This window comes from Ornithorhynchus anatinus, chromosome X1 (assembly GCF_004115215.2).
Source record: "Ornithorhynchus anatinus isolate Pmale09 chromosome X1, mOrnAna1.pri.v4, whole genome shotgun sequence".
In the NCBI taxonomy this organism is placed as follows: domain Eukaryota; kingdom Metazoa; phylum Chordata; class Mammalia; order Monotremata; family Ornithorhynchidae; genus Ornithorhynchus; species Ornithorhynchus anatinus.
The window spans coordinates 118,866,991-118,877,377 of record NC_041749.1 but is presented as its reverse complement, the minus strand read 5'-3'; the positions used below and the strand labels follow the sequence as shown (position 1 = coordinate 118,877,377).

General features: G+C 52.4%; 1 protein-coding gene across 1 annotated transcript; it reads right to left on the bottom strand.

The window, feature by feature from the left end:
- Positions 1–659: 659 nt before the first annotated feature.
- LOC103171119 (E3 SUMO-protein ligase PIAS3-like) lies at positions 660–7,711 on the bottom strand. Its single transcript, XM_029051649.1, has 14 exons — positions 7,631–7,711; positions 6,932–7,086; positions 6,372–6,456; positions 6,069–6,110; positions 5,766–5,856; positions 5,466–5,573; positions 5,245–5,350; positions 4,888–4,958; positions 4,205–4,365; positions 3,968–4,104; positions 3,701–3,803; positions 3,467–3,576; positions 2,968–3,005; positions 660–2,477 (listed from the first exon to the last, which is right to left on the bottom strand). Exons 2-14 carry the CDS (start codon positions 7,047–7,049, stop codon positions 1,098–1,100), a joined length of 2,550 nt encoding a protein of 849 aa, XP_028907482.1. The 5' UTR covers positions 7,050–7,086; positions 7,631–7,711; the 3' UTR covers positions 660–1,097.
- Positions 7,712–10,387: the final 2,676 nt, after the last annotated feature.

The following is a 10,387-nucleotide window of genomic DNA, read 5'->3' as shown; positions in this document are numbered from 1 at the left end:
CTCCAGTTATTGCCCTGCCACCCTCCCACCATTCCTCTCCAAATTCCTTAAGTGAATTGTCTACCCCCACTGCCTCCACTTCCACTTCTCCAGATCTCCCCTCGACCCCCTCCAACTTGGCCTCCACATTCTTCACTCCATGGAAGCTGCCCTCTCTGAGGTCTTCAGTGACCTCCTTCCTGCCAGAATCAAAGATCTCTATTCAGTCTTAATCCTTTTTGACATCTCAGCTGCTTTGGACACTATCGCCCACCCCCTTCTCCTGGAAAACATCATCAAACCTTGGCTTCACTGACACTGTCAGTGAGAGGCAGTGTAGACCGGTGGATAGAGCTGGGTCTAAGTCAAAAGAACCTGGGCTCTAATCCCCATGCCACCACTTGTCTGCTGTGTGACATTGGGCAAGTCACTTCACTTCTCTGTGCCTCAGTTATCTCACCTATAAAATGGGGACTAAGACTGTGAGCCTGGACAGTGTCCAACTTGATTAGCTTGTATCTACCCTAATGCTTAATACAGTGTCTGACACATAGTAAGCACTTAACAAATACCATAGACATTATTATTCAGGCCCACTATCTCTTTGACACTTGTCCCCTCCCAGACCACATCCCTCCTTTTTGCCCCCATGCTCACAACGAAGAGGCGGCACCTGTATGTCTAGAACATTTTTCATTTTATTAATTGGTGAAAATGTCTTGACAACAATGTGTTGGGAACAACTATTTTCCAACCAAGTTCAATAAATTCTAAACAAATTCAATACTGTTACAACTGGGGCCCCCGCCACTAACCACAATCAGCAACAAATTAACAAGGGAGGGGAAAGGGCAAGTAAACATGGGAAGGGATGAGGGGTAGTGGGGGTGGGGAAGGGAGAGAACGGGACCACATGCACATTCCCGTTCCCACCCTGCTGAACAAGAGCTTCCAGAACAGGCCCCAGATGTGGCACTTGAGGGTGGGGGGAACATGAACATTTTAAACCTGAGATGAATGGGGCTGTGGGGTGACTCCCGCTTCCCCACTGACCTGAAAGGTGGGAGAAGGAGGGGCCAGTGGAGGGATGGGGATCTATGGAGTTTGTCCCCCTCTCTTTACGGACAGCTCTGGTCCTTAGACTCAGAGTTATCCAGGATGGAGGCAGCCCCACCTACCTGGAAGGACTGACCACTGTTAGCCTTGGAGGATGAAACATCACTTGCTCTGGAGGACAAAGCCTTACTAACTCTGGAAGATGAAGCCTTATTTATTCTAGAGGACGAAGCCTTACTCATTCTGGAGGAAGAAGCCTCACTCGCTCTGGAAGATGGAGCCTTATTCGCTCTGGAAGACGAAGCCTTATTCGCTCTGGAGGATGAAGCCTCACTAACTTTGGAGGATGAAGTCTTACTCATTCTGGCAGACAAAGCCTTACTCATTCTGGAGGATGGAGCCTCACTCGTTCTGGAGGATAAAGCCTCGCTAACCTTGGAGGACGAAGCCTTACTCATTCTGGAAGATGAAGCCTCAACTTTGGAGGTTGAAGCCTTTCTCGTTCTGGAGGGCAAAGCCTTACTCACTCCGGAGGATGAAGCCTCACTAACTTTGGAGATTGGAGCCTTACTCGTTCTAGAGAATGAAGCCTCCCTTGCTCTGGAGCATGAAGCCTTAGTCATTCTGGAGGAAGAAACCTCCTTCACTTTGGAAGTCGAAACCTTACTCATTCTAGAGAACGAAGGCCCCCTCTCTCCAGAGGACAAAGCCTTACCCGTACTAGAGGATGAAGCTTCCCTCACTCTAGAGGACAAAGCCTTACTCACTCTGGAGGCAGAAGCCTCATTGACTCTGGAGGACCTAGTCCTCCTCACCCTGGAGGACAAAGCCTCACTCTCTTGAGGGGATAAAACTTCACTTGCTCTGGATAACGAAGCTTTATGAATTCTGGAGGAGGAATCCTCATTCGCTCTGGCGCATGAAGTTTCACTCGTTCTGGAGGATGGAGCCTCAATCACTCTAGAGGGGGAAGCCCTACTTGCTTGGGTGGAAAAAGCTCCTGTGCCCAGATGGGCTGGGGCCAGGTGCATAGTGGGTGGGATCGGGCTGAACCCATCCCACCCCTGCAGTCCCTCCTCAGTATTTCCCATGGGTCTGGCAGGTAGGGAGACCTGGTCCATTGTGGGAAAAGTGTCCGGTGCAGGGGGCTGATACCTGACCAGCTGCTCCAAAGCTGGGAGATCCCTCTCTTGTTCTGCCCCAAGCCCACAGGGAGAAGGCTGCTGACTGCTGGGACCATAGATTCCAGTGGGGAGTGGAGTTGGGAGCCAACCAGGATAGGGCCCTGGGGCTGGAGCTGGGACTGGGGATGGGGCTGGGCCTAGGGCTGGGCCTAGGTTTGGTGCTGGTGCTGAGGTTGGCATTGGCTCGGTAGGGTACCAGGGCAGGTGGTGGCTGTAGTCAGAGCCGGGCTGAGAGGTGGAGAAGGACTGGTCACAGGGCTGGAGTGGATTGAAAGGGGGGGACAGGCTGAGACCATGGCAGGGAGGCGCAGGAGCAGCAAGCCGGAGAACCCCTGGCTAGTGTGCCCCCATGGATCCTCCCTGCCCCACCACACACTCACACACTCCTCCCAGCCCCAGCACTCTTCCCTAGCCCCGACACTCAAAGCAGGAACTTTCTCCTTTCCTCCCACTGCCCACAGTGGAGGAAGGAACTGACAAAATTGAGAGGGACAGGGGAGGGGAAGGAAGGGAAGGAAGGGAAAAGGGTGGTAGAGGAGGGGAGGGAAGATTCTTGGCTGTGAAGGCCCAGAGCCAGGGAGGCCAAAGAGTATTTCTCACCCGCATCAATTTATCCACCTGCAGTGGAGCAGCCTGGGTGAGTAGGGCACTGGAGGGGGGATAGGGAGGGCCAAGGAAAGGGAGGAGACCAGGAAGGTGGCGAACAAGGGGAGCTGGGGGAGAGGGGAGAGAAGAAACTGGAACTTACCTCTTTAACAAAGTTATAGTTAGAGGGCAAATTCAGACCTGGGAAAGAGGAAAAATGCAAAATTCAATCCAGGTCACGTTAACCCCCAACCCCATCCACTCAGTTGATCAGTCAATCAGTCCATCCAGACAGATACATAGCCTCACAGACACAGAGCAATGTCCATGAAACCAGACACAGACACACCACAGACACACATGCAGCAGCAACCGTACACAGGCCTGTAGACCCAAGCACAAAAGGACCCATAAACACACACAGTTACCCATATGGTGAAAGCTTGTGGGGAGGGGCGGTGGGGAGGGGTCATCAGATCATCCACCACATGGCCCATGCACCCACCCACCCCCCTGCATTTCGGAACTCAGACCTAATTACCTTCCTACTCCAAGGCACACTCTCCATCCCCATCCTGACCAATCCGGGAACCAGCCCCTCCCTCTCCCTCCCTCACATACACCGACACCGGGCAGTCAGCCACCCAGGAGCCCCCATGTACCACTGGTGGAGGTCGGCTGGAGAGAAGATAGGGGGGATCTGGACTGCTGGAAGGGCTTGTCCTGGAGCGGGTCCCAGATGAGGGTTGGAGGCTGCTGAGGTCTTGTCAACCTAGGGGAAAGGAAAGGGGGCATTGGGGGCTGGGGAGCAGGCCTCTGGCACCCTGCACCCCATGTGTACCTCTGCCTTTGGGTCCCCCGTGGAGAACAGGGCAGGGATAATCCTGGGGTCCTACCTTATGGTGGGCGTGGCGGCCGGATACGGAAGCTTTACGGCAGGCTGGCTGCCATCTACTGCGGCAGTGTTAAGATTCTCCTTGTCACTGTCAAGTGGTAGGGCTGCTCCGGGGCAAAGGGAGGGAGAAGTGTGAATCCCCCGACCCAGCCCAGGTACCCCCACCCACCACCACCTTGCTGGACGGGAGTGTCACTGTGGCCCCAGGGGACAGCCATTGGGCTTGGGGGGCCAGGGACTGGGCCGGGCGTGATGATGGAGGGCCCACCTTGGAGGCCACTGAGCCCAGGGCCATCACAGCCATCCTTTGAGTCTCTCCTGGGCCCTACCGGGGACCAGGACCCATCAGGCAGGAGCTCAATCTCCCTACAGCGGGGCCTGGAGTTGAGGATATCAAGGAAGTACCTGGAAGGAGAAGAGTCAGGGAGAGGTCGGAGGGGAGTAGGTGGAGGAGGTGGAGGGGATCGAAGGAAAGGGGTTGGAGGGGCGAGGACAGTCTTCATACTCATCAATAACCAGATTCCTGAAATTTGCTTTCTTGACACAGATTGGACATCGCCATGTCTCCTTCTCCTTATTTCTCTTCAGGTACTGGACTGCATCAAAAATTTCCAGATGGAAGCAGAATAGTGAGCGGCATGGCACGGCCATAAGGCTCTGTCCCAGCTGGGTGCAGGTGAGGAGAGAGAGTGAAAGGTTGGGGGTGGAGGGGGGTGCCATTGGATCATCCACCACATGGTCCACCCACCACCACCTCCCCACCCATTTTGGGGCTCAGACCCTAATTAATAATAATAATGTTGGTATTTGTTAAGCGCTTACTATGTGCCGAGCACTGTACTAAGCGCTGGGGTAGACACAGGGGAATCAGGTTGTCCCACGTGGGGCTCACAGTCTTAATCCTCATTTTACAGATGAGGTAACTGAGGCACTGAGAAGTTAAGTGACTTGCCCAAAGTCACACAGCTGACAAGTGGCCAAGCCGGGATTCAAACCCATGATCTCTGACTCCAAAGCCCGTGCTCTTTCCACTGAGCCACGCTGCTTCTCTAATTACCTTCTCTAATTACTTTCCAACTCCAAGCCACAGCTCTCCATCCCCATTATCACGACACACTCAGGGAACCAGCCCCTTCTCCTCCCCTCCATTCTCCCCCATCCCTCACCCAGGGCCTCACCCACACTCACAGGGCATATGAGGGAGACGCGGAGGCTGTTGGTCATGGTTTTTCCTGAGCAGGCTGCCAGCTTCTCCTGGACTGAAACAGAGCCGGAGAGAAGTGACCACGGGGTCAACTAGGCCAGAGAGGCCATGGGCTCAGTGGAGACTGAGGGGTGGTGGTGACCAGAGACCAGTGGGCTATGGGCTCTTGTCTGTGAGAAAGAGACAGGGCAGGGAGGGACCAAGAATGGAATGGAGGACTCATTTACTTGGGATCCTCGGGGGGGGGGGGGAGGGCATGACTCACTCAGGGTCCTAGAGAGGGATGGGAAAAGGGAGTCACTTGGGGGCTGTGATGGGAGTGGTGGGGAGGGATCACGCACTCAGGGTTCGGGTATTGTCTGCGGAGAAAAATTTCTTAGCCCACAGTTCCTTCAATAAATCGGCTGTGGTAAGCTTCTTCACCCAGTAGACAGACATGGCGTAGTCCTGTGTGATGGCAGGGAGGGGGTGTGAGGGAGTGTTAAGAGTTGTGTCCCATCCCCTTCCCTCCCCGCTGCACACTCCCACCCCCACCATTGTCACTGCAGTCATCCATACTCACCCGCCTGTCGGTCAGTGACCAAGTGGCCTTAATGACGTTGTGCTCCACATCTGAGAGACGCACCAGATTCGTGATGTTGATGGGGCGCTGATTGGACTCTTTCTCTTTCTTTGGTGGCGGGGTGGATGGTCAGGGACCAGACAGGTCACTCCACATAGGTGACATGCTAATCCCTCCCCATCTTTCCCTCCCATCTCCCCCTTCCCACCTCATCCCCTCCACAAGCATTCCGTCCCCTCCCCTCCCATGCCCCCCGGTCATGCCCATGGATCCCAGCCAGGTATGGGATCAGACATTCACCAGAACGAAACATTTTTTCCGGTTGACCTTGACTTTCAGGTGTCGAGGGAGATGATCTACTTGAGGATATCGGTGACGCCATACACAGAAACTGTGAGGTCAGTGTGTGGCCAGGGGGAGGGGAGGGAACCAGTTAGTAGGAAGGACCATCTCCCCTCCCTCCCCGCCACCTCCCCCGCCCTCCCAAGGGCTGGAAAGAGAGCTTGTATGTACAGAGTAACTGAAACTCTCCCCTCAGCCCATCCTTCTCCTTTCCCACCCACCAATACCAGGGACCCCGGCAAGGGGAAAAGGTGATCATACCGCAACTGTATCTGCAATGTCTTATTATCCAGCGGCACCTCACTGCAGACATGGAAACAGAGAAGGGTGTGTGTTTGGCTGGGGGGGGAAGGGTTGGTGACAGGGGGTCCCCCAGAGAGTTGCCCTCCCCTCTCCACCAAATCCCTTTGGTGGCCGCTCTCCACGACCAGGCTGACAGTCCATCACCCCCTCCCTCCAACCAAGTCGGGGAGAAACGTGGCTGCTGGTGAGGGCGAAAGCAGAACAAGGTGGAGACCATGCTTGGCTGTGCAGTACGTGTGTAGCCGAAGGGGGCTTGGATACCTGGTCCTGAGGATATCGTCGAACTCTTGCTGGCTGGCCATGAAACCCATCTTTATCTTCTTATGTTCTGCAGAATTCTTGGGCTCTGGAGGCAAAAGCAGAGAAGTTGGGCAGGGAGTGGGGGAAAGAAGAAATCACATTCATTCATTCATTCAATTGTATTTATTGAGCATTTACTGAGTGCAGAGCACTGTACTAAGCACTTGGGAGGGTACAATACAACAATAAACAGACACATTCCCTGCCCACAATGAGCTTACAGACCAGGACAAAATATTTTTCCTGTTTTTCTAACCCCCACCCCCATCTTCATCATGAGACTCCTTGGTAAGGGGACAGGAGACCAGAAGCATGTCAGGGTCAGGGGGGTTTGGAGGTAAACTTAAGCAAAGTGAGCCCAACCAGCTGGGAAGACCCCAGGGAGTTGGGAAAAGGGGCCTGGTGGGGAGGATTAACAGACACTTGGGGTGGCCAGCCTGCTGGAAAGGGAGGGGAAGGACACCTGGGTCAAGAAGGGTGGAATAGGGAGAAGGATAGAGGGTCAGGGCCCACAGCCTCACTCAGTTTCGTGGGATTTGCAATCACAGAGCAGACTTTGTAGAACATCAGCGGCTTCATCGTAACAATAGGGTCGGTGGACGGGATGCTGGTCGGATTTTTGCCATTATCTGCATCCATATTTATTGATCGTCTCACGTTTGCCTTCTGGCTGGATCTGTGGAAGCAACACAGGCAGCAGAAGGAGTAGGGCACTGGGAGTAGGAGTTGAGATGGAGCTGGGTGGGAGTCAGGAGATCCCCACCCAAGAAGGGTGGTGGGGCATTGATCCAACACCTCCCCCCTCGTTGGGACAGGGGGACCCTGTCTGCTGACACCCGAATCTGCTGGATGACTGGTGGCCACACAAGGAGGGAACTGAGCCAGGGTGGGTCCTCGTCCCCTCCTCACTGCTACTGGGCCCTGTGGGGCTCTGCCCCGTCAGAGAGCCCAAGTTTATGTCCGAAACCGTGTGGGCCAGGCCCAGGGTGGAGGTGGAGGGGGTGGAGAGGGGGATGGGGACACTGTACTCCTTCCACAGCCTGAGGGGTAAAGACCCTAGGGCCATCCAGGCCTCAGATGTGCCTGCCAATGCCGCTCAGCCACCCGAGGGGCCCTGCCTAGTTTGGGTTTGCCATTGGGGCTGAGAAGGAAGAAAAGGCAGGGGAAAGATGGAGGGATAGCAAAGGGGATGGGGAAGAGGACATATGGGGGTGACTTACTTTTCAGTTAGGAACCCGCTCAATGAGTAGCTTCGCCAGGGGAAGTAGTGACTGCCCGCTCCAACTGCCTCTTGCCCTCAGGCCCTGCCTTCACGGAACCTATTGGATAAGAATCTCCATCAGTTGGAACTCAGCCAATCTGCGTTGAGGAATATGGCCAGGAAGTAGGCCTGCACTCAAGGATGGTGGGAAGGAAGGCGCTCTCTTCAGAGTCCTGGGGGTACTGGTTGTTGCTAGGCAGCCCTAGGGTTCATCCACATTAGGTGGCACCAAGTGTCACTGCTCCTTCCTCAGGCCCCTTCCTTGGGCGAGCTATTTGCATAGGTCCTCAATCAGCGGGAGCTCAGCCAATAATAATAATAACAATAATAATGATAATTGTATTTGTTAAGTGCTTACTGTGTGCCAAGCACTGTTCTAAGCACTGGGGTAGGTGCAAGGTAAACAGATTGTCCCACATGAGGCTCACAGTCTTCATCCCCATTTTACAGATGAGGCAACTGAGGCACAGAGAAATGAAGTGACTTGCCCAAAGTCACACAGCCAACAAGTGGCAGAGTCAGAATTAGAACCCACGACCTCTGACTCCCAAGCCTGGGATCTTTCCACTGAGCCACCCTGCTTCTCAATCTGAGGGTAGGATGGGGCTGGGAACTTGGCTTGCTTTGGGTTGGCAGGCGGGTGCTCCTCAGACATCTGAGAGATCCGACTGTTTTCAGAGGTGCCTGGGGTTTAGCCCCATCAACTGGTGCTGACTGTCATGTGAATGTATGGAAAGAAGAAGCTGATCCCTCCACAGGCCCCACCCCATTCACTGGTTAGGAATGTGACCAGTTGATTGGAATCACCCAGTTAATCAGTCACAAACAATAGTATTTATTGAGCACATACAAAATACACAGCACTATATTAAAGACTCAAGAGAGTACCAGAGAATCAGTAGGCAAAATGTCCAACCCTCCTGTGGTTTACAAACCTGCAGTTTAAGGAATAGATATAGAGTGGAGGTGGGTGGATAAGAGCTGCAGAAACTGTGGAATACTTGATTGGGGTCACCTCAATCTGACAGAACCTGTGCGGGGAATGGGATCAGGCAGGTGACCAGACACTGTCTAACGATAAGTCTCTGCCAAGCAAAATAGTAAACCTAATATTAACCATGACTGTTGTATTTCTTATTCATTCATTCATGCAATCATATTTATTGAGCACTTACTGTGTGCAGAGCACTGTACTAAGCACTTGGGAAAGTACAGCACAATAATAAACAGAAACATTCCCTGCCCACAACAAGCTTACAGTCTAGAGGGAGAGACAGACATCAATAAAAAACAATAAATGACAGATATGTACATAAGTGCTATGGGGTTGGGAGGGGAAAAAAACAAAGGGAGCAAGTCAGGCCAATGCAGAAAGGAATGGGAGAAGAGGAAAGTGGTGGGGGGTGTCTAGCCAATGGTTCTTGATTGCAGGAAGAGAAGGGCAGAAAGGGGAGACACCAGCCAAAGGTAGAGAGAGAGAGAGAGAATGATAACAATAATAATGACTTTTTTAGGCACTTCCTGTGTGCCAAGCACTGTACTAAGCTCTGGGGCAGTTACAAATAAATTGGGTTAGACACAATCCCCATCCCACATGGGGCTCACCATTTTACAGGTGAGGTAACTGAGGCACAGAGAAGTTAAGTGACTTGCCTGAGGTTACAAAGCAGACAGGTGGTGAAACCAGGATTAGAACTTGGGTCTTTCTGAATCCCAGGCCCATGCTAGAAACAGAGAGGAAGAGAGAGACACGTGTACGCAGCAGACAAGGCAACAAACACGCACCAGATATCTGGTTGAAATCTTTTTCCCAGTCTGTAAGGGCCAATTTAGGGTCCACTGGACGATTTTGGTTCTGTTTTCAAGTTGTGTGGCCTAACAGAAAGGGCGTGGGCCTGGGAGTGAAGAGCCCTGGGTTCTTATCCTGACTCTGCCACTTGCCTGCTGGGTGATTTTGGTCAAGTCGCTTAACTCCTCTGTGCCTCAATTCCCTCATCTATAAAATGGGGAGTAAATAACTGTTCTTTCTCCCTCTTAGATTGTAAACGCCATGGGGGGTATGCACTGTGTCTGATTGGTGTGAGTAGAGGGGGGGGAATTAGTCATGTTGCCACAACATTTGGCTCTGAATCCTTGGCCAAAATCCCTGTCCCATTCCCCAAAATGTCAGAGCAAGATGCTGGCGTTTTCATCCTGGCAATGGACGAAACAAAACTGCATACAGCTATTAAGCAGGAGAAACTTCAAAAATAAAATTAGCATTTCCAGCAGAGAAAGGAAAAAAAATGTGTTGACTAAAGTCCTGTTCCTGAATTATTTCTGTGTGATTATTTGTGCTTTCTGCTGAGGAGAATTGCAGTAGAAGCTGGGGGATGTGGAAACTCCTCTCCCTAGGGTCAGTCGTAGGCAGGGATCCATTCATTAAACAAGAATAAAACATTAAGTGACTAAAAACTCCAGTTCTGGGATTGTTGCTTTTTTGGTTCTTGCCTTTTTGTGACTGAGCAAACTGCAGTCTGTGAAATGTTTCTTTCCGTTGCTCCGAAACTCCTAGGCCCATCCTGGTAGCCAGGAGAAAGAAGAGAAGCTGCCAGCAGGTTTCTAGAATTCCATTTTGGGATGATGCAGGAATAAGATTTGTGAGAAAATTTCCCTCAGGGTGTTCTTTAGAACTGTTCATTTTTCCATTTGGTAAGTGTGAGTTGGGAGTTTAAAG